The sequence below is a fragment of the Carassius auratus genome, unplaced genomic scaffold (genome assembly GCF_003368295.1).
Source record: "Carassius auratus strain Wakin unplaced genomic scaffold, ASM336829v1 scaf_tig00216597, whole genome shotgun sequence".
Lineage (NCBI taxonomy): Eukaryota > Metazoa > Chordata > Actinopteri > Cypriniformes > Cyprinidae > Carassius > Carassius auratus.
In genome coordinates this window covers 600,486-625,633 of record NW_020528654.1, presented here as the reverse complement: position 1 = coordinate 625,633, position 25,148 = coordinate 600,486, and the positions used below count along the sequence as shown (strand labels likewise).

General features: G+C 36.3%; 1 protein-coding gene across 26 annotated transcripts in view; it reads right to left on the bottom strand.

Annotated features, from left to right (window-relative positions):
* Positions 1–25,148, bottom strand: part of LOC113098631 (collagen alpha-1(XXV) chain-like) — a 564,810-nt gene that overhangs the window by 109,103 nt on the left and 430,559 nt on the right. For 22 of the 26 annotated variants that reach the window (XM_026263668.1, XM_026263676.1, XM_026263678.1 and 19 more), the window contains 2 exons: positions 15,054–15,080; positions 14,929–14,973 (listed from right to left, as the gene is read on the bottom strand). In XM_026263668.1, coding sequence (XP_026119453.1) covers positions 14,929–14,973; positions 15,054–15,080 — 72 coding nt within the window. Of the gene's footprint in view, positions 1–4; positions 2,311–14,928; positions 14,974–15,053; positions 15,081–25,148 lie in introns of those variants that run through there. The other 4 variants (XR_003289116.1, XR_003289115.1, XM_026263684.1 and 1 more) reach the window with 3 other exon arrangements.

Below are 25,148 nucleotides of genomic sequence, written 5' to 3'. Positions count from 1 at the left end.
AAAAAAAAAAAAAAAAAAAAAACTTTTCTATAAATTCCCATCTGTTCTTCTACTGCTGTGAAGACGGGTAGCGTCGCGGAAATCTGACTCCAGTCGTGGTCTTGCTAGCGCTATTTGATAGCGCTGTGTGCCTCTATTGGAATCTTCCCTGGTTGCTATGGAAACGCGTTGCTCTCATTTCTGGATTGTTTACTTCGGGCGAGGAGCGAAACAAGCCATCACCTGGCTGCGGTCAATCAACTCCAGCCTTTGCTCTGCACCTCTGGCACATCAGAAGTGCAACGTCTAAGCTGTCTTATGGCTCTGCAAAACCATCTGGCGTCTCAATGAGCAGCCCTTTTAAACTTGGCAGTCATCCACAACCACCATCATTGTAAACTGCCTAAACAGAGACTTTTGCTTATATTGCTGCTATTGATTTCTGGAAATGTCCACCCAAATCCAGGCCCAGAGCAAAATATGTCATATGACACCCCTGAAAGCTATAAATGCAGAAAGCGACTGGGATTTTGTCATTTGAATGTTCGTAGTCTGATTGGTAAAATAGATATGGTTCGTATCTGGGCACTTTCAACCAATGCCGATGTTTTTGTTTTAAGTGAAACTTGGCTCAACAAATCTATTTCTGATAAGGATGTGACTGTACGTGGTTACAACTTATTTTGAACAGACCGACCTAAAAAGGGTGGAGGTGTTGCGATATATGTGAAAAAGTCATTCCTTGTGAATGTAATTGTCTCAAAGTAAATAAGTAGACAATTTGAATTGTTGCCCCTTGACTTAGAAGTTTCTAAGCGTCTTTACATTATGGTTGTTGGTTGTTATAGACCCCCCTCAGCTAACAGTAGCACACTTTCCTCTCTGAGGGACTTTTTATCAAGTCTGAACTATAATGAAATTGTCCTTTTAGGAGATCTAAATTGGAATTGGCTTTTGCCAATGTCTGACCATTTTAAATCATTTTGTAATTCTTTTAATCTTTTTCAGATTGTGAATAGCCCCACCAGACCAAACCTAAAACATCCAGAAAAATCATCATTAATTGATCTCATTCTTACAAATGCCTCTCACAAATATTATTATGCCTCTGTTTTTGCAAATGATATAAGTGATCATTGCCTTATAGCATCTGTAAGGAACACAAAAATTCCTAAAACAAGGCCACGCATAATTTTTAAGAGGGCAACGAAACAGTTTTCAATGCAGGGCTTTTTAAATGATCTGTATGATTTTGATTGGGGAAGAATTAGTCTTATTGATGATGTTGAAAAATTTTTTATGATGGTTTCACAGACCTGGTAAATAAGCATGCCCCACTCAAAAGACATAGGGTGAAAGGGCGAAGTAATGTTTGGTTTAGCAATGATTTGTCTGACCTTCTACTAGAGCGAAATCAAGCCTGGGCTCAAGCTAGAAAGTCAAAGCTTGAGTATGACTGGTTGAATTTTCTGCATTTACGTAATTTATGTACTGTAAAAATCCGTAATGCCAAATCCACCTATTTCCTTTCTGAAACATTGAAAAATGTAAACAACCCTCTTAAGTTCTGGAAAACAATTAAATTATTAACGGAGGCAAAAACAGATACAGAAGTACCACCTTGTATTGTTGTTGATGACAAAAAAATCATTGGCAAAAATTAAATCTTAAATAGTTTTAATACTCATTTCATTGCTGCTGGTTCCCTTCATGAAACGCGACGTAATCCAGTTTCAGGTTCTCCCACTGCATGTCCAGTTGATCAGTCACTTTCAGTTCAACCATTTCATTTCAAGACAGTAACCGTACCAGAAGTAAGAAAGGCCCTGAAAGATCTAGATCAAAAAAAATCATAAGGTCCAGACATCGAACCCCCAACCTTGCACTTGCTTGCTTGCTAGCGCAGTGCTCTACCAGTTGAGCTGCAGGAACACACACACAAAAAAAAAAGAACAAAAAAAAAAAGAACAAAAAAAAAAGGAACAAGGAAATCTGCCAATGTTCTCCTGCAGATATAAATAACTATAGGCCTATTTCTAAATTGTCAGTATTAGCTAAATTGATGGAATCAGTCATCAGCATGCAATTAAAAGACTATCTAATTAATAACAATATTTTGAATGAATTTAAATCTGGTTTTAGGAAACAACACAGTACAATAACAGCTGTTTCAAAGGTTGTAAATGATCTGATCAAAATCTTAGACAATAAGCAGCACTGTGCAGCACTGTTTATTGATTTGTCAAAAGCTTTTTGGACCATAAAATACTTCTTCAAAGACTCACCTCTATTGGACTATCAGAACAAGCAGTGGGATGGTTCAACAGTTACCTATCAGGGAGAACACAATGTGTGCAAGTAGATGGCCTCACTTATGCCTTCCTAAATATTTTAAAAGAGGTGCCTCAAGGCTCAATCCTTGAGCCACTTCTTTTTAGCATTTATATAAACAACCTCTGCAATAATATAAATAAACTCTACTTTCTAAATACTTTCTAAACTCTAAAAAGTCATGACTTTCACTCGGGGAAAATCAACAAAAAACAATGTCCCAACTATTTGTACACTTTCAGGTACAGTAATCGAAGAAGTGTCAAATTACAAATACTTGGGCATTACCATTGATCAGTCACTGACTTTAACATTGCATGCCCAAGATTTGGTTAAAAAACTGAAGTTGAGGTTGGGTTTCTTCTTTAGAATCAAGTCTTGTTTATCTTTTGAAGCAAAAAAACAACAACTTGTAAATGCAACATTCTTGTCTGTTTTGCACTATGGTGACATGTTATATATGCTTTTCAGAGGACCTTGCAGAAAGCCAGTCTGTCTGTCATTGTTTTTAAATAGATTTAGGACCCAGGTTTTTTTTTTTTTTTTTTTTTTTTTATGACGCCATTGTTGTTTGAATATTATGAGTGAAAGTGTGTCTATGTACTTACTTGTTATTGTCTATGTATTTATTTGAAACTACGTTGCTGCCACTTGCCAGGACACTCTTGTAAAAGAGATTTTTAATCTCAAGGAGTTTTTATCTTGGTTAAATAAAAGTTTGAATGAATGAATGAATAGATTGATTGAATAGATTGATTTAAATTTTCTAAGACAATTTTTTATTTCTAAAGGGCATATGCAAGTAGGCGTTATTGACCATGAATATTAGTGTGATTTACACCTTAACTCCAGAGGGTTAAATACCAAATAAACATCTTGTTTATATATACTTTCCTTTTTTCTTGTTTGTTGTTTAAAAAACCATGATCGGCGCATAACTACTTAAAAATCAGCTGGGCAGGTGCCCTGGATAAGGCATTTGTTAATGAGGTTCATCACCGTGGTCCCTACACTAGCAAAAATCTGCTGAAAAAGATGAGGTGACATGACATCACCTTTGGATGTCTTAAGATTTACAACAATATCCGCCAAAACTGGAAGGGTAAAATAATGGAATTCACTCCATTCTGTGCTAGAAGGCACAGCCAGGTCAAAAGATGGAACCACCTGCAACCTCTGTATTTTAGAATGTAAACCAACAATTTTATCATAAAAAAAAGAAAAAAAAAAAAAAGAAATCAAAACGTCTTCGCAATTCAGGACAGAAGGATCTGGTACTTGGTTTACCTAGGATTAATAACAATTTATGACCTTGAATAAAATTTTAGGCTCATTCATGTTGATTGATAACATCAGAGCAATACTTGTGTCTAGAGGCCTACTGAAATGTCAGTAACGATTCTCTGAAAATCTTATAATGGACATGCAGTTTATGTTTTTTCCACCTTCTCTCAGCTTGTTGAGCATGTTGTCAGGCTGTGCCTGTAGGGATTCATTAATCCATGGCAAATGTTTAATTTTACCCCTAGAGGAAGCAACATTATTTAAAACATTAAAAAATAAAATGAAATAAATATGACTGTTCTGTTATGCCCAAATTTCTATGCACCATTTAAACCTCCACACTGCATTGACTTAATGAGGTTAAATATCACTGAGAATGAGATTCTAATGATGATAGTAATCAGCTTAATACAGTGGGAATTTTTTTTTAAGTTTGCTCACTTGCAAAGAAATGAAGGGTCTGTAAGTGTTATGGTAGGTTTATTAACAGATAGAGACAGAATACTAACCAAAAAATCCAGAAAAATAATAATAATAAAAAAAATAGGGCAAAGTAATTTATTTTTCATTGCTTCTGCTTTACTGACGAGATGCACATAACGATCGGCCGATCGTGATCGGCACAGCCCTATTGGTAACGCACTACGTCACAATGGACTGAAATCCTGCAGTGCCGGCAAGGTCCCCCTGATCAAGAAGGCGCATGTACAAAGACGGCTTTGGATGAAGTGCTGTGGTTAGATGAGATCAAATTTGAGCTTTGTCTGCTAAAGGTACAGGATAACTTCACAATATTGAGGGGCAAATGGACAGGGCCATGTACTGTACAATCTTCCCTCAGCCAGAACACTGAAGATGGGTCTTCCTGCATGAGAATGCCTCAAAACATACTGCCAAGGCAACAAAGGAGTGGCTCAAGAAAAAGCACATTAAGGTCATGGAGTAGCCTTGTCAGGGAAAGGAACAGGATCCAACTGCGGTAGAATGAATGAGACGTTTTATTGAGAAACTCAGAGGACTTAATCCGTTGGAGCACGAGACAGTCAGCACTCTGCATGAACAGCCAGCTCGAAGATCCCTACGGGGACTAGCCGCACAGCAGCGAGGAACAGGTGGCAGATCAGCGCTGGAAAGCCAAAGCGTCCGAAGGCAATGCACAGGTGAGTCGAGACAGCCGCCTGGTTGATGTGGACTACTGAGTATGAGAGGCAAAGCAGGGGGGAGAAAAAACAAAAAGCAGGAACAGCAGGTCGACTAGATAGAGGAAAGATACAAAAACGGAGTCAGGCAAACACTGACAAGCAACAAGAAGCTTACTCTAGCAACGCTTACGGACTGACACAAGATAGCAAACACAAGGGTATGATAAAGGGAAGATAATCAGAGTAAGACAGGGTGCAGGTGAGGGAGAAAACGTTAACAGGGATAACAAGAGGGTCGGAGAAAACATAGTGGGAATAGTGAAACACCTGGCGAGCCAGCAAAACCCAAATCATGTATTCCAGGACAGAAAAAGCCTCAGCCCCCACTGAGATCATGACAAGCCTAGTCTTCAGACCTCAATCCTATAGAAAATCTGTGGAGGGAGCTGAAACTTCGAGTTGCCAAATGACAGCTAAATAATCTTAAGGATTTAGAGAATATCTGTAGAGAGGAGTGGACCAAAATCCATCCTGGGATTTGTGCAAACCTGGTGACCAACTAGAAGAAATGTGTTACATCTGTGCTTGCCAACAAGTGTTTCTGCACCAACTCATGTTTTGCTTGGGGATTAAATACTTATTTTACTCACTGAAATATGAATCAATTTCTAACCTTTATATAAGCTGTTTTTTTGTTGTTGTTGTTGTTGTTTGTTTGTTTGTTTGTTTTTCTGTATATTTTGGGTTGGTATTATGTCTCCATACATTAAAATAAAACTACAATAAAAAATCGCATAAAAATACTTTTAATTTAAGGTTAGTCAGGCTAATCAGCACCTACACACTTCATCTTTTCCCTAAGCTATGCCAAGAAATTATATAAATCAATCTCCCCTCATCTGTTGCTGATGATCTGTCCGGCCCAAAGCAATGTCTTTTTCTACTTTATAGATAAGTATAAAGTTGAAAGCACAATACATAAAAGTGTATTCTGTTGTGCACCTGTCAAATACTGGCAGATATTTATATTGGTAACTATCTACCTCACCTCTGGAGCTCTTCAGACTCAGGAAGCACGGATTTCGAACACTGCTGCCTAGCATCCATCTGGCAAATCTCTGCTATCTACCCAACGAAATGGACAAACTCCTTCTGCTCTCTCGGACAAATAAAGATTTCTCACACTCTGCTGCTCTGTGTTTCACATAATCCTGGCTGAATGACACCATACCGAACAGCATGCTCCATCTGCCGAGCTTTCAGCTGTTTAGAGTGGATCGTGGACATGCTTTTACATCAATGAACGCTGGTGTACAGATGTAATTGTGTTAAAGAAGATGTGCTGTCCTGATCTAGAAATGCTGTTTGTGAACTGCAAACCATTCTATTTGCCACGGGAGCTTCACTCGTTCATTCTGGTGAGTGTTTACATTCCTCCGCAAGTGCACATAAGCCTGGCTTTACAGAAACTCATTGATCAGATCACAGAGACAGAACAACAACATCCGGACTCTGTTTTAATCATTCTCAGGGACTTCAATAAGGCCAATCTCTCCTGTGAACTGCCAAAATACAGACAGCAAGTTACATGTCCCAATAGAGACAGTAATATATTGGATCACTGTTACACCACAATAAAGGATGCATATCACTCTTGTAGCGTATCTGACCCGAACCAGACAAATTAAAGAGTCGATCAGGACTGTGGTTGAAACATGAGCCAAATTCCTCAGGAAGGCAACAGGAGGTCACAAATCAGCCCTAGTGCCACAAGTCAGTAACAAGTTAACCAACCAAGCAACTCTTTCACAGAACAGATTTCGACATTAACACCATTAGAACAAATATTGACAATTTCAATTCGGAGAAGAGATTGTCAAATTCGGGGCAAGTAATTGAGATGCAATGCCGGACATCACATGTAAAACCAGTACTACACAAGATCCTTTGATTGACTTCCCCCACCTAGCAGAACCAGACTGAAATTCCTAAGGGGGAGGGGGGGGCGCTTTTGACCTCTGGTTAAAACAGAGGGTAGTCAGGACTGCTGAGAGAATCATCGGTACAACCCTCCCTTCTATTCAAGAACTGTACTCATCCAGAGTGAACAAAAGGTCTGGCAAAATCACTCTGGACACCTCACAACCAGCACACTCCCTCTTTGAAATGTTGTCATCTGGTCGACGCTACAGAGCACTGAGCACCAGAACGTCCAGACACAGGAACAGTTTCTTCCCTCAGGCAATCCATCTAATGAACAATTGATAATAACTGTGGAACACACTACACTTTATATTTATATACACATACATTTATTTATCTAACACACATACTTAGTGTACACTTAAATTTTTGCACATAACAAACCTGTACATACATAACTGCTTTTTGTAAAATACCTGCCTACAATTGTCAATTTGTATATTGTCATTCCTTACCTATTTATTTGTTTTTTTTTTTTTATTATTTTTTTTTTTATTATGTGGATTTGCGTATCGTTTATTTCTTAAGGATGATGCAATCCCAACGAAAAAGGGTCACGATCGTGTGTTGGAACCGCAGGCGGTGAGTAAAACTGCTTAAAATATCTCTGCCTCCTTGTTAGTGCGTCCCCTCCCATGCCGGAGACCCGGGTTCGAGCCCCGCTCGGAGCGAGTCCATGCTGCTGCTGCTCTTGTTCAGTTTCAGCCTCTGGATCTGATTCTGGATCATAAATAAATGGCTGAATCTGACTGTAAGCCATGGTTTGTTTTGGATGATGGTTTTTCCCTCACGGTAATGTCACAGCTTCCACATGCTCTCAACGCAAAAGCCTACTGGCGCTCGTGATTCTTTAGCTCCGCCCAAACGTCACGCATCCAGCCAGTCGTGTTTTTCCGGGAAAAATCGGTACAGACTGTCTTTCTCTTATGAATATAATAAAACTAAAGACTTTTTGGAGTTATGAAGGATGCAGTACTACTCTATAGGTACTCAAGATTAACAGGATATTGAGTGAAAACGAGCATTTCACCCCCCCTTTAACTCCATATTAATTTACATGTAACCCACACATTTGACTATCATGTTACTATCAATATTGTCGGGTTATAGCATTATTTAAACAGATTCAGCACATTCATACGCAGTCGCTTTCCCAGTAATGCATTTAAAAAAGTAATCTTACAGTGCTTCTACATCTGTCTCTGATTTTGAATAAGCAGAAATCTGTAAGAAATGCATCGATCTGTAGATAAAATATTGACGAAAGTGTACTGGTATTTTCATCACAAACAACATTTTCAGACCAGAATGCAGTAATTATAACTTTTAATGCTGACAATGTTAATAGTTTGGCGTGTGGTAAAGATAAATAAAGTTTGCACAATAGCCTAAGCCACTTTAAAACTCTCCTGTTATTTTTTTTTAAATTATTTTAATATAGACTTCGTTATGAACATAACAATGAAATACACTGAAGTACTTTATTAATTAAGGTGGAGCAGTGTTTCTGGTATCAGTGCGCGCGGTGTGGAGTAATTATTAAATGCTCAGAGCAGAGGGAATTTGTTGTCAAAATACTCCGTCATGTTTGGTCATACAAATAAAAGTAATCAATCTTTCGACGTTTATTTGTGTGCACTCCGAATAACAACGAAACGCAGTGCTTCTGTAAAATAATTAGGCTAAAGCAAACAAGATGCAGTTTCTGCTGTCTGGGTCATGTGATTCACATGAAATTTAATGTGTGTGCAATATATATATATATATATATATATATATATATATTCAAATTTTTATTTTACTAAAGTTGGCATGCTGTGATCTATAGCCTACTGTATTTTATTTCTTTTACTGTAACTGACAGATTCCAGCCAAAAAATATACAATACAGGAGTGGGCAGGAACAGGAATGATTCTTCTAGTTTTGGGACAGGACGGATTTTCCCTCAGTTTTTCCATGGGATTGGGACGGGATGGGATTTTTTTTTGCGGGAGTGAGACGGGACAGAGTTGAAAATCCACTCATGTGTCACCCTCTAGTTCACACCATTCACAACTCCTGCAATCCATCCTGAACGCCTCTCCAAACAACCGAACATTCACAACTCCTGCAACCCATCCTGAACACCTCTCCAAACAACCATTCACACCACTCACACCTGCTGAATCCCCCCTCTCCCCCACACCTGCAATTCAGATAAGAGAGGATGCAGTGGGCCAGGTTTTCCGGAAGCAGAAAAGGAAAAACAGATGGTTTGTGACATAATTTTGGTATTTACATACAAAATAAAAAATAGCATTTCAAATACATGTATTTGAAATACTGCCCATCCCTGCAGGAAATCAGCAGTCTAATAAAGAGGTTGAACCCTTATGTATTTGGAAAAATCCATAAGTAGTATTTTGAATTTCAAATACATGTATTTGAAATACTGCCCATCCCTGAGTTACATTAAGTCAGTACATCAACTCTGTAATTAGTTATCTTTATAATAAAAAGCTGACATTCTTGCTGACAACATCACTGGTGCATTACCTTTACCTCCGATGGCCTCGGAGAAATCAAATCATCTGGATAATAATTCTATGCATGTACCCCCCCCCCCCCCAATTAACCAAAACTAGTGAACTAGTGAGTACACAGTACACACATATATATGATATAAACAAAAACATTTATTTTGGAATGCGTTTAACTGCGATTAATCATTTAACAGCACTAATTATAATCAGTTATTTTGGGAAAGATCAAGTGCTAGATATTGATTTCAGATAATGGCTGGGGGTGTTTTAATTGTGCAGACAGAACTGAGACATTACACATAAGTGCTCTTCATCAGTGGTTAATCACAAATGTGTAATCACACAATCTACACTGTAAAAAGTGCTACACCCACAAAGTAGGTTTTATATATTTTAAATAGTTGCAATCTAGTTTATTTTATTTGTTTTATACTAAAAAGTATAAATATACTTCCTCTTCACTTAAAATATATAACTTTTTATATAACAATATATTTTAAATAAAACAATTGCAATTTATTTGGGTAGCTTTTTGTATGAGATTGTTGTGTACAAGAAATGTTATAAAAGTGAGTTGACATACACAATTTATTTGAGCAGATGTCGATGTGGCATGTGTGTTCATCAAACTTAAATATTTAAAATAAAAAACACATACAAATTAAGTTGGATTTATCCCTTTTACACTGGGGGGGGGACTTTCCCAGGCAGATTCTTCCTCGGCACTTCAACTGTTTGCACGCTGCAGCGGATCTAGATTTCAAGGACTGATTAACATGGTAAGTTGAGCAATGTTAGCCGATTTACTGGTGATGTAATGTCACGCAAAATCATTTACTCAACTAGGGAGCTGAGGTAAGGTTTGCAAATTGTACTGTACAGCTAGCAATTCTGCACACATGGCAAGCTAAGTTGGCTGCACAGTGCTAAGCAGTGAGGTCTTGTAGGCAACAATCAGCAGCAGACAACAGCAGTTGAGACCGTGTTGTAATATGAAATTAAGTAAGTGCTTTAGTCATGCCTATTATGTTTTAAGACTACTTTGGTTTATTTTTACCAATAATATCACTTTTAACCGTTAGTTAGCGTTAACTTAACCTGTTAACTGCCATTCATATTTTTGAACATAGACTTGAAAGTGCATAATCCAAACCTATGATTAACCACTGAAAACATTTTGTAACATAATTTTGATATACAATTTTCATAGTAGATGAATTTAAAATGGGTTTCAAAGGATGAATTTTGAGATTTTATGTTTTCAAGTGATATATAATTTCTGATGTTTTCTAAAGTGTGATAGAGAAAAAGGCAACAAAGAAGACTTTTTTGACGAAGGTCAGAACTCCTGTTATAATGTAGGTTTTTGGGGTGCACTCTTGCCATAAATTAATCTATTACTTTTCCTAGAATTTTTTATAAAAAAAGATTGGTAAAATATATATTTAGCAGTCTTAGACCTTTCCAACAATATATAGTTTGTCATGCTTAGATTAGGATTTAATTGTAATATAGTGAAGTAAACATAGCTGTCCCACCGAGGGGCCGGGTGACAGTTAACAGAAACTAATATTTGACATTCAACGGTAGAGTTAAAGTTCTAGACAGCACACATTAACATTAGTAACTGGCTACGCTAGTTTAAGTTAATGCTAACAAACGATTATATTATTAAGTTACATTATTGGTCAAAATGAATCCCAATTAAAGTAGCCTTAAACCACATAGAGGCATGTGTACAGCACTTATACACAATTTTTTTATTTTTTTATTTTTCAAAGTGCTATGTACTGTAAATAAAGGTGACTTGACTTATTCCATTTCATTTTAATAACACAGTCTCCGGTGGGGCATGCAGCTGTCCTGGGGTGCTCGTGTTATCAGCAGCAGAGATGTAAGTGTATTTGATAGCACTGGCTCAAAACCATAAAACTATTTTTAACCAATTACTTAAATATTTTACATTTACCACTGGTTTTTAAACTTATTCTAACATGCATATTTTTGCTGGTCTTTAGGTAACCAAGAGTTTTTGTTACCTGGGGTCTTCATACTTCAGATACAGGTAAGAAAAACTTCAGAATAGATACAATTACAGCTATAATTATTCCAAGGTAAGGAAAACATAGGTAAAATTTCAAACAATAGTGTTTGCTCTATACAATTACATTTCTGAAGTAGGTTTTATGTACCAACCACCAATAGAAGGCAGATATGATCACCTTTCTCCCTCCTTCTACTACTGCACTAATAGAAGCTTGATTCATATCGATAAATACAGCCTACTTAATTTTGTGAGATGCTGGTGATAGTGTGAGATCTTGTACAGTATAGTGGTAGTGGTGTATGTATAGTAGAACCTTTTACAGCAATTGAATGGTTGAAATACAGAGGATCTCTGATTTGTGATACTGTCATCAGGCAGTGAATTTTGATCAGATTTTACTTTTTAACAGGATCCGTCTGCCTATGTGGAGAAAAGGAGAGAAATGGTAGTACTGACATGCCTGATTGAGTACATGGGGGAGAGAAAAGAAGACCTCATCAGTGTCCACCATGTATGTACTGGGCTTAAAGCTACTTGTCTAATTTTCAAAACCTTCAAACTGGCTGTTATTAAGCCTCTCATTAAAAAAACACAATTTGACCCCAAAGAACTAGTTAATTATAGACCGATCTCGAATTTCCCTTTTCTGTCCAAGATACTAGACAAGGTAGTATCCTCACAATTATATTCCTTTTTAGAGTAAAATGGTATCTGTGACGATTTCCAGTCAGGATTTAGACCATATCATAGTACTGATTCTGCTCTCCTTAGAGTTACAAATGACCTGCTCTTATCATCTGATCATGGTTGTATCTATCTATTAGTGTTCTTGGATCTTAATGCTGCCTTCGTTACTATTGACCACAACATTCTTTTGCATACACTAGAACACTTTGTTGGCATTAATGGAAGTGCATTAGCATGGTTTAAATCGTACTTATATGACGGCCATCAATTTGTAGCAGTGATTGAAGAGGTATCATATCGATCAGAAGTGCAGTATGGAGTACCTCAAGGCTCTGTACTAGGGCCGCTACTCTTCACACTTTATGTTACCCTTGGGAGATATCATCAGGAAACATGGTGTTACCTTTCACTGTTATGCTGATGACACTCAGCTCTATATCTCTTTGCGGCCCGGTGAGACACACCAATTTGAAAGACTAATGGAATGCATAGTCGATATAAAAAACTGGATGACGAGTAATTTCTTACTGCTAAATTAAAAATTAATTATAGGATCTAAAAACTCTGCATGTAATAACCTAGAATACTGTCTAAGACTTGATGGCTGCTCTGTCAATTTTTCGTCATCGGTTAGAAACCTTTGTTTGCTATTTGATAGCAATCTTTCCTTAGAAAGCCTCATTTCTAGAGTTTGTAAAACTGCATTTTTCCATCTCAAAAACATATCTAAATTACGGCCTATGCTCTCAATGTCAAATGCAGAAATGTTAATCCATGCCTTTATGACCTCAAGGTTAGATTATTGTAATGCTTTATTGGGTGGTTGTTCTGCATGCTTAGTAAACAAACTACAGCTAGTCCAAAATGCAGCAGCAAGAGTTCTTACTAGAACCAGGAAGTATGACCATATTAGCCCGGTCCTGTCAACACTGCACTGGCTCCCTATCAAACATTGTATAGATTTTAAAATATTGCTGATTACTTATAAAGCCCTGAATGGTTTAGCACCTCAGTATTTGAAAGAGCTCCTTTTACATTATAATTATCCACGTCTGCTGCGTTCTCTAAACTCAATTTGATAATACCTTGAATATCAAAATCAACTGCGGGCGGCAAATCCTTTTCCTATTTGGCGCCTAAACTCTTGAATAACCTAGCTAACATTAGGCAGAGGCAGACACACTCTTGCAGTTTAAATCTAGATTAAAGTCCCATCTCTTTAACCTGGCTTACACATAACACACTAATATGCTTCCAATATCCAAATCCGTTAAAGGATTTTTAGGCTGCATTAATTAGGTAAACCGGAACCAGTAACACTTCCAATAATACCCAATGTACTTTCTACATCATTAGAAGAATGCCATCTACGCTAATATAAATCTGTTTCTCTCTTATTCCGTGGTCACCGAGACCACCAGATCCAGTGCGTATCCAGACCAGATGGTGAATCGCCACCTAGAAAGGACCTCTACAGCCCTGAAAGACAGCGCAGACCAGGACAACTAGAGCCCCAGATACAGATCCCCTGTAAAGACCTTGTTTCAGATGATCACCAGGACAAGATCACAGGAAACAGATAATTCTTCTGCACAATCTGACTTTGCTGCAGCCTGGAATTGAACTTTTGTCTGATCAGAGAACTGACCCCGGACTGAGCCTGGTTTCTCCCAAGGTTTTTTTTCTCCATTCTGTCACCGATGGAGTTTTGGTTCCTTGCCGCTGTCGCCTCTGGCTTGCTTAGTTTAGGTCACTTCATTTACAGTGATATCGTTGACTTGATTGCAAATGAATGCACTGACACTTTTTAAACTGAACAGAGATGACATCACTGAATTCAATGATGAACTGCCTTTAACTGTCATTTTGAATTATTGACACACTGTTTTCCTAATGAATGTTGTTCAGTTGCTTTGACGCAAAGTATTTTGTTTAAAACGCTATATAAATAAAGGTGACTTGACTTGACATGGGTTGACTTGATCTGATTATTTGTAACCAGTCAAAGGACATGAAACACTAAAGTACAAGAAGCACTGGTGGAAGATGTCAGGGAATTGCAATCATGTAAACAGAGACTGACTGTGCTAATATTGTCTGAATTTTATTTTTATTTAATATTCTGTACAAAAATAGCAGAAAAAGTATTTAAAAGGTGTTTAAAATATATCACTAGACAAACCAGATTTGAGTCATATCAATTTAAATATGTAGTAACACTATAGCTAAAAAAAAGTGTTTTTACGCGTTTCGAACGACATGGGGGTAATGGGATTAATGATACAATTTTCATTTTGGGGTGGTAGAGTATCCCTTTAATGCTAACTTCTTGAATCAGATTTTATTCCTTTAGATAAAGGGTTATTTTATGTCTGGGTAAAAAGATAAACATTTTTCTCAACCAACTTTTTTTCATTTCCTGTTTTCTGTGTTCAAAGTGGAGGCCCTGCATGTGTGTTTTAAAATGTGCCTTACCAATGATACAGTCGAATAACCTGGAGTGAAGAGCATTGTGTAAATGTACAGTTATTACCATGTTTAAAATGTGACCTAGACTTCTACTTGCAGACTTTGTGTTATTCAAGATTAATTAAAATTATATTAAAAATCATTATTATTATTATTATTAACAACATTTTTCCAAATCTGTTCTGTTGAATGAACAGAATTATCCTTTAACCGTCATATTACTACCACTATAAAATTAAATACTTTATAATTACTTAATATTAATAATAAAAAAATATATTATTTTTAATTTAATAACATAGTATTAATAATTATAATTATATAATTAAAATAAATATAATTTCACAGTCTACAGTGCAGAAATTATGTCCTATGAGTAGCAATTTCACAATATCACAGTCCACTCTGTCCTACCAATTAATAATGTCATAGTTAATTAATAATGTTATTCTCTTTTCAGTTTGTATTTAAGTTTAGGCTCACCTTCTCTCCAGTGTCACCTTTTGGCCCCTCCTCTCCCATGTCTCCCTGTCAGAACAACAATTGGTTCAAAAGCATGTAAAACAAAACACCACAGAAAAAAATACAGTATATCAGAAACATTTTACCTTTTCACCCCGTTCACCTCTGTCACCCTGTAGGAAACAAAATTAAGCAGTGGTAAATATTAAAAGGTTATAAACTAAAGCATCAAGGTAAACTAAAGCGCACATCTTGGTCAGATTACTTCTTGAGTTAAAAATTCATTTTTAATTAAGATATAAGACTCATGTTACAGATGCCCATTTTACATGACATCTGATGTAATGACCAGGGAATGCATACATGAAAAATACACCAAAAAATTACTCCCAGACATACGCAGGCCTAATACATACACTGAAATCACAACAAATCTTCTAGAGTTCAGTGTCTCACTTTTTGTATAAGGAATAAATGATCAACTGGGCAGTTGATTTATTGACAGATGGTGATGTGACCACATGCAGAGTTGAGTCAATTATTCAATTTATACCATGGTTACCACACAAAGTAATTGTTCAGATGTTTTATTTCAAGAATATTCATCCTGTTTTTGTCCATAAAACACTAATGTGTAGAACTACTTATGCATCTCACATCCACAGACTCTTTTGCAAACTCCAAAATGATATTTTAGAGCTAATCATTGAGGCCTGTCAATGGTATGCACACCATTGCAATAGGGACTGCTGTGCCCTAATGGTTAGAGAGGCGGCCAAGCTACCAGAAGTTTCTAAGTTTACTAAAAATGCCACTACTTTTTAGCTGTGTGTTCTGACTCAGGTCGCTGTTCTCAAAACAGTTAAAAGTGAGCTCAGTGGTCGGAAAATTTCATACAAATTACAAATCATGTAAATATTTTTGACAAAAATCATAAACATTTATGTACTATTTGTCCAAACACAACAAACAAAACTCCGACATTGTCGTTCTATCAAATGAACAATGGTGTATTTTTGATTGGCTCTAAACTGAAAACTACTCTGTTAAGCAAACACACAACACAGGAAGTCCACTTTTCCTAATAATTTATACATGTATCACAACTGTCTTTGGGTAATAATAAAAGGGAAAGTATATATACACCAAGCACAAATATGCAATAATAATAATAATAATAATAATAATAATAGTAAAAATATACACTGAACAAAATTTTTTGATGAGCTGTACTCAAAGATGTACAAAATTAGCAAAATTTTCTCTCAAATATTTTTCACAAATATGTCTTAATCTGTGTTAGGGAGCATTTCTCCTTTGCCGAGATAATCCATCCACCTCACAGGTGTGGCATAACAAGATAATGATTAGACTGCATGATTATTGCACGGGTGTGCCTTAGGCTGGCCACAATAAAAGCACTCTCTAAAATATGCAGTTTTATTACACAGCACAGTGGCATAGATGTACAGTAGGTAGACATCCAAAACGCCCTTCTACCGCCGCGGCGTCTGTAAAGTGCATTTGTGGCTTTTGACCTCTGAGTGGTGCTTTAACCTTTAAAGTTATCAAATAAGCGCATCAAAGCACATTTTCGCAAATAGATGTCAATTTTCCCTCGCTGATGTGTTACATTTGACGGATTCAGTCAGGGAAAATGAACGAAAAAACACTATAGTTTAAATATTTCATATATTTAATATTTAATATTCACAAAAAAGTTTGGTACTTAGGAAGTTATGTGCATTTCTTAGAACAAGTTCAATAAGGATAAATGTCAAGCCTGTGCCTGAGCCTGTGCTTGTATTTTCTCTAAGCTACATGGTATTAAATCATATTTTAGATTTGACATTTAAAAGGTGTGCTGTATTATTTACATTATATGAATTCTGTGTTATATTATTCAAAAGAAATTGTGCTTTACTTTGCATCAGCGCATTAAAAGTGGTAGCCTATTTTAGGGGGGAAGGATTACATGGATTAATATGCAAAATGTCAATATTTTCATATATTATGCCTATATTTTAATTTATATTTTAAAATTCCTTTAATAAAACATGCATTTTTGTTATTCGTTACCTGTCCTTTATTTTGACAGATAACTCTCTTGGGAAAAAGACATTTGTCTGTACTGATTAAGAATTTGTTGCATATTTAGTAAAACTTGAGGCACTGTATAATTTTGTTCCCATTATTTAGGCCTAATTAGCCTAAAACAAGAAATTAATAAATTAAACCTCCTGCCCGATTTAGCTAAGTCTTTTAAACTCTAAAGAATGGATGGATTAATAACACGTCCTCACGATTAAACCCAAGTTCTCATTACAATCAACTAAATGCACATGATGTAAAAAAGAGCTTTATTAATTGACAACTTAACCCTTGTGGATTGTTCAAATTCACTACCCTTTCGAGCTGTTCGGGATGAAAACATTCACTCAATTAAACTGCTGTAAAAATATATCAAATTCATATTTTTTTTTCGCATAAATCTGTCAATCAACCTCAGTCCTGATCAAAACTACCAAATGTTTTTAAAAAATTCAAGATTTTAAATCTTTAATTGCCAAGTTCATAAATGATGTCACTGATTTGGTGGAAAAAACACACAAAATGACTTATTTTCGATATAAAAGTAATTGTGGCTGGATTTTTTTTTTTTTTTTTTTTACTTTTTATAACAGTCTTGGGCATGTCAAAGATTACTAGCAACATTGGCTTTGATGCATTTTTAGTTTTTGTGCATCATTAGATTTAATTTTTTTCTCCCTAATTTGTTGTTGGTGGCTGTTTTTGCCCCATTGACTTCCATTATAATGACATTTTTTGATTGCAAAGCCATGACACCATATAATCATGCATTCTTGATTGTTTGTGGTTTTCCCTTTTGGGAAGAGGTAATTTTTTTTATTTTTACAGTTGATCACTAGGTGGGACCATTAACCCTTTAAATAGGCCTGTGCAAAAAAAAGGCTTAGTTTCTGGCTTCAGAGAAAAAAATTAAATTTAATGCTGCACAAAAACTAACAATGCATCAAAGCCAATCTTGTAACTAATCTTTGACATGCCCAAGACTGTGATAAAAGGTAAAAAAATATCCAGTCCACAATCACTTTTTATATTGAAAATATGTAATTTTGTGTGTTTTTTCCCCAAATCAGTGACATCATTTATGAACTTGGTAATTAAAAAGTTAAAATCTTGGAATTTTTGTAAAAATTTGGTAGTTTTGATCAGGACTGAGGTTGATTAATAGATTTATGTGAACAAAAAATAAAAAAATATTTATCTGATACATTTTTACAGCAGTTTAATTTAGTGGATGTTTTCATCCACGAACATCCCGAAAGGGTAGTGAATTTGCCCACAGTGTATCGTTGAGTTTTTGAAAAATTTCAAATTATTTTCCCAAAATATGGGTCAAAATAAGATTTGTCACCAAAAATCATTCCATTAGCTCAAACACAGAGAAAGTTGTGGCCAAAATAAGACTCAACTTTACCCCCTAGCGGACGAAAACGTCCCCAACAACGCACAAGGGTTAAGTGATTTTAAAGGGAGCCTTGTTTACTTGCTTTTAGGGCTGGGCGATAGCATATGGCCTAAAAAAATCCCCAATTCTTTTCTAAATCGATTTTAAAATCAATATTCAAATGGCAAATACATTTTTCAAAACAAGTTTTAATATAGTTCTTTATCATTCATTTACCTCAAGTTTATAACTGAGACAAGATGATAAAAAAAAAAAAAATGTTATTACCTTAATGCTGGAAAGACCTTTATTTTATTTTATTATTATTTATTTTTGTTAATACTAGCCCATCATACATCTAACCATCCACTCTGCATTAAGAGCTGTTCAGATTCAAACTGGCAGCTCCGCAGTGAGTCTGTGTCATGGACGGAGGACAGAGCAAGTGTAAATATATTTTCTAGTCTATATTTCCATCTCGTTATGCCGCTGCTTTAGTTTTGTTTTAGTTTTTTCTTATATAACTTATTTGTAAATAGAGCAGTAACTGTCGGTATACACTGGATGCGAGAGTTGTGCCACGCCCCTCTGCACTAAAAGTGTGTCTAAACTTGATGACATGTCTAAACTTGATGACATCACACTACATTGTTAAATCATCTGAACACAGTGTCAGTACATTTCATCTTAAACAGAACGAGCATCAGTTTACTGATGGAGATCGTGTCCAGTGTATCCATCACTGGGTTCTGTTGTCTTTTGTCAGATCGCACCACTCTTGCCCGTTGTAGAACGGGCGTGCGTTTTTTAAGGGGTTATGTTACAGCCCTGCTTGTTTTTAATGTTTTTATTAAATATAGGTATTGACTGCATGGTCATATCATCGTATTATTTACTGCCATGCGACCTACAAAAGTAAAGCTTGGCGAGCCAAGCAACGAGCATTGCTGCAGGTTGCTTTTTGGCTGATATGCTGTGATTGTGCTGCCGCGGTCATCTTCATTTCGACGGGTGAAAAATCTCTCTCACTCGGCAGCAGAGAATGTGAGCGGAGTGGAGAGACAACAACTTTCCACTGCGCTCAGAGCATTTAATAATCACTCCGCTCCGCGCTCACTGATACCAGAAACACCGCTCCTCCTTCACTATGAGACTTAAGTATTTCAGTTTGAAATGTTATGTTCATAACATAGCCTGTAAAAAAAATAAATTAAAATAAATGAAAATAACAGGAGAGTTTCAAAGTGGCTTACAGTTGCAATCAAAATTATTCAACCCCCTTGACTTGCAAGAAAATTTGCTGTGGATGACATTTTATGAAATCAATTTAACAAAGGCATCAGTAAAGTATTAGAGAAAGTTTGTTAATACACTTTTGAGTGATTCTGAGAATGGAACATTGATGAATCATGATAAAATTTGAATTGGCTCTAAACATTCATGTTCAAAATTATTCAACCCCCTTTGTGCAGAATGTTTTATTCTTTAAAATCTCCAATAAACGCTGTCTGTAAGTGTTTAGAAGCTTCTGTCACCTCTCTACTACTGTTTTGGCCCATTCCACACCTGAAAAAGCTTTTAGATCACTGATAATCTTTGGTTTTCACATTGCCACTGCTTTCTTCAAATTCTACCAGATATTTGAAATGAGAATTGAGCCTGGAGACTGAACAGGTCACTCAAGTAATTCTATGACTGATCCCTGAACCAAGCAGAAGTGTGTACTTTGGGATGACTGTCCTGCAGGAAAGTCTGTTGATCATCAGCTTCAGTTTTTGCACCAAAGGCATCACAATTCTTGTCGATATGGCCTGACACTTTAAAGATTCCATGATGTCCTTCACACAGTCATGATTTCCACTTCATTCTACAGTAAAGAAACCCCATAACAGGACTGATCCACCTCCAAGTTTGAGGATGGAGATGGTTTGCAGCAGACATCACTCCATATAACATTCCTCCAGAGCTCCACAAGTCAACACTAATGAATTTTATCAAGTTCAAGTTGTCCTTTGTTCTTCTTGATCAAGAGTGGTATTCTACAAGATGTCTCAACATAAAGGCAATACTTGTCTATCTTCTTACACACTGCTTTGAAATGGTTTTCCTCCTTTCATCGGGCCATCTTGCAAGTCTTTGGCTTAACATTGCAGATTTTTCTCAGTTGCTCTGATTAAACATTTTATGATATTGTGTTTTTTCTTCCACAACCTCAAAGATTTTCTGGTAAAACACACTTTAAGCAAAGGAATAAGGCTGAGAGCTGTGTCTCTAGGAACTTTCAATGACTTGGAAATCTTCATATAGCCTTAGCCTTTCTAAAGTACTATTATATTTATTCTCTTTAGCTTTTGTAAAATCTCTGTTGACATTTTTGTCACTCAGCTTCAACACATGCATGGGCTAACTGTATGTGTAACGGCTCAAGCTAATTCTGTTTTTAATAGAGTTTCTAAAAGCTTAATTGTGTTTTGAGACTGTTCCCAAACATGCAAATAAGTGATTTAAAAACAGCAATGTTGAATAGGGGTTGAATATTTATGACATAGCAGTATTATTTAAAAAAATCTTATAACTCAAAAGTATTACATTATATATTGACAATATCACTTTTAATATGCCAGTGAACTGTTATAGATACAATTTTTATTTTGTCCTGGATCTTCAGAAAAGCTTGTATTTGTAAAGTACTGGGATTGAGTAATTTTGATTGCAACTGTATATTGTGTGTAAACTTTATTCCCTATCACATGCCAAACTAATAACATTGTAAGCATTAAATCTATAATTGCTGCTTTCTGTAGTGCAAATTTTGTTTGTGATGAAAATAACAGTAAATTTTCATAAGTTATTTTATCTAAACAGATCAATGAATTTCTTCAAGATTTCAAAATCATTCAAAATCATTTACTGATAAAATAGTAGCACTGTAATATTGTCAGGGAAACACACAGATTCAATTTGCTGGTACAACTCAAATTTATTTCAAGTCTCAAGCATCACTCGGCTGAGGCCTAGATTAGGGGAAAGATAAGGGGAACAGTCACACAAGCCTCCAGCCTCTCCACCAGGCAAGGTAATTGATGAGGACCAGCGCGCACAGTCCCAGCATCAGAGCCGACGCAACGTCAGATGGAGTACAGCACAAAGGGTCCAACGTCGGAGCTGAGAGTCTCTTGTAGGGCACTGAGTATTCTGGTGATATCAGGGCAGGAGCTAGGGAACAGAAGACTGCTGAAACAAAAGGCTGAGAGCAAGCAGCAGAGAAGGTGAACTGAAATCACCAAACTGTGCCTGGAGTCTAAGAAAACACAGCAAGACACGACAAGACTAACTTTAGGTGATAAAGGGTAGCTGATTACACCACAACAGTCGGACACCAGACTACACATGAGGGGAACTTAATAAGAGGGAGAGTTAAGGAATAAACAAGTCACAGGTGTGACAGCAGCTGAGGTAGTAATTGGGATAATGATGGGGAGGGAGTGGCAAAGACATCGAGCACATGGCGAACTGTCAAACACAACAAAAACCTGCTGATCAGACCGAAGTCATGACAAAGATTACATTTGTTTGAATGCATTGAATTGCGGGTGAATGTGCTGTATCTGTTTAAATCATGCTTTCACCCGAAAATAATCAGTAAAAGGAACAGACAAACTCCTTGAGAACTAGCCTGTAACATCCTGCTTGACTACTGCAGTCATTATAATGTAGCAAGATTTAAGGCAGAGTGCAATTGGCATGCTCTATTGGCATGCTGTCTGCAGGAATGTCCACTAGTGCTGTTTCCCATGAATTGAATGTTCATTTATCTACCATAATCTGTCTCCAAAGGCATTTCAGAGAATTTGGCAGTACTTCCAACCGGTCTCACGACCGCAGACCATGTGCAACCACACCAGCCCGGGACCTCCACATCCAGCATTTTCACCTCCAAGATCATCTGAGACCAGCCACCCAGACAGCTGCTGCAACAATCAGTTTGCATAACCAAAGAATTTCTTTAAAAACTCTCAGAAACCATCTCAGGGATGCTCATCTCCACTCCATGGGTCCTCGACCTGACTGCAGTTCATCGTTGTAACTGACTTGAGAGGGGAAATGCTCCCATTCAATTGCATCTGTCACTTTGTATGAATCCCGGTTTTCACTGTTCAGGACAGATGTACAGGGCAGATAACATGTATGGTGTTGTGTGGATGAGCGATTTGCTTGTGGATCGCGAATGGCCCATGGTGGTGTTGGGGTTATGGTATGGTATATGCACAGAGATATAATGACGAGATCCTGAGGTCCATTGTTGAGCTATTCATCCACGACCATCACCTCATGTTGCAGCATGATAATGCACGGCCCCATGTTGCAAGGATCTGTACACAATTACTGGAAGCTGAAAACTTCCTAGTTCTTGCATGGACAGCATACTTACCGGATATGTCACCCATTGAGCATGTTTGGAATTCTCTGGCTCGGCATATACAAAAGTGTGTTCCAGTTCCTGCCAACATCCAGCAACTTCGCACATCCATTGAAGAGGAGTGGACCAACATTCCACAGGCCACAATCAACGTGTTGCCCTGCCTGAGGCAAATGGTGGTCACACCAGATACTGACTGGTTTTCAGACCCCCCCCCCCCCCAATATTTTAATATGTATTTCCCACTGCATATCACTGTACAGGAGTTGCAACATAACTGTTATTTTTATTATTTTTATGTTTTGTAAAAATAATTTAAACTTCTTCATTGGGTTCAATTCCTAATTTGCTTGTCAGTAATAAACCTTTTTAAATGCAACATAAAAAAAAATGATAGTGTCTAAATGTAAATTAAAAAAAGCAAAACCTAAAAATAAGCAGTTATGACCAGCAATATTGTTTTGAGTAACTAGAGTAGAGCTAAATACATGTATGTATTAAACATCCGTAAGTCCATCTAGTGGATAATCAATTGCATTACATATGAATATTATCTTTCTGGCCACTAAATGCCTCTAATTTTGCCTCTTTGCACTGGAATTTAAAAACATTTTCTCTATTTTAACCCTAAATACTACACTTATTGTAATATAAACAATATGCATATTAGAAAATTTTATATTTTAAATGGTCATTCATGGATCATAATTATTGCGCATATTATTTAGTACCATAATTTCTTTAAATTAACAAAACAGAACTGAGCTAAAATGTAGTACATTTATTTCATTGGTTAAAAGCTACAATTAAGGTGTTTGGTCACATTTGACTGCCAAGGAGTATGAGAACTAGTGATGGGTCGTCTTTGAACGATGAGTTCATTTTGAAGCAGGAAAGAGAATTGATTAGTTAATCTCATGGGTCTTTCGGGTTTGAGTCCTTCGTTAATCACTGAGTTTCTTATCTGATCTTTCATATATATATATATATATATATATACAATAGGTGGACAACCAGAATGGGTAAGGGCAGGGCCGTGGTGTTAACTGCAAGTCAGTCAGCATTTTAAAATAATTCACAAAACTGCCACCAGGTGGCGCAAAGGGACAGATTGCAAACTGAATGTAATTGAAAAATGTTTGTTTGTAAATGGAGATGAAAGGACAAAGTAAAACATCAATAACATTATAATATAACAATGTAACATCCTTACAAACCATTAGAAAATTAGACCTTTACACAAAGGCTCTTACTGCATGCTATTGTTATTAAACAGTCATCACGTAATATGCCTATATATATATATATATATATATATATATATATATATATATAAATACACGGATTAAAAGCTAAATGATTGCATTTCGGTTCATTCTTTGTAAAAAAAAAAAAAAAAAAAAAAAAAAAACTTCAGGCTCCAAATGCATATGCAATCATGAGGAGTGAAATGAGAATGGTCCAGGATTCAGAAATAATTCTTATTAACTCTGATATTATTCTTGATTTTTCAAGAACTGCTAACAGTTTGCATTTTCGAATTATGCCTTTACTGTATGACCAAAAATGTAGTATTTTCTGTTTGAGCCGATTGATCACGCTGGTGCCTCACGCGCACATATTCAGTGGAAACAGCAACCTTTCACAGTGCCATCCGGCGCGAGCAGCTGTCCACTGGCAGATTTTTGCTAATAATTTTTTTTTTTTTTCATCGATACTAAAACACGTGTGAACTACAAAGCCTATTTTACCTAATGAATAATAGTTAAGCTTCAAATGGGCAACTATCACGAATATAGAAACGTTTAGATTTGTCCCAAATGAGAGAGCCCAACCTTAACTCATGTTTCGCTACAAATTATTATTCATGTATTTTTTGTTTGTTTATAGCTAATATAAGCCTATATTATTATATACAGTGTTGGGGAGTAACTAGTTACATGTAACGGTGTTACGTAATTTAATTAAAAAATTATTGTAACTGTAATTAGTTACAGTTACTAAGAAAAATTAGTAATTAAATTACAGTTACTTATGAAATTTTTAACGATTACAAAGGGGATTACATTTGAATATTTACACACATCCACATACAGATTTAACTGATTTCTTTCCCAAACTGCACTGACTATTCTGAGACATACCGCTCTAATAATTTCCGGGATGCGGAAATACAGTCTCGTTCGTAGAATCCAGTCATAAAAAAATATACCACATTTTGGATGACTAAAACAAAAGTAGGTCAGTACACTTGAATCAAAACATGACATGGACTGGTATCTGTGAATATTAAGCCCCAAAAATGCAATATATGACTTGCACATTCTACGTGTTGGAAATCAGGCGCGG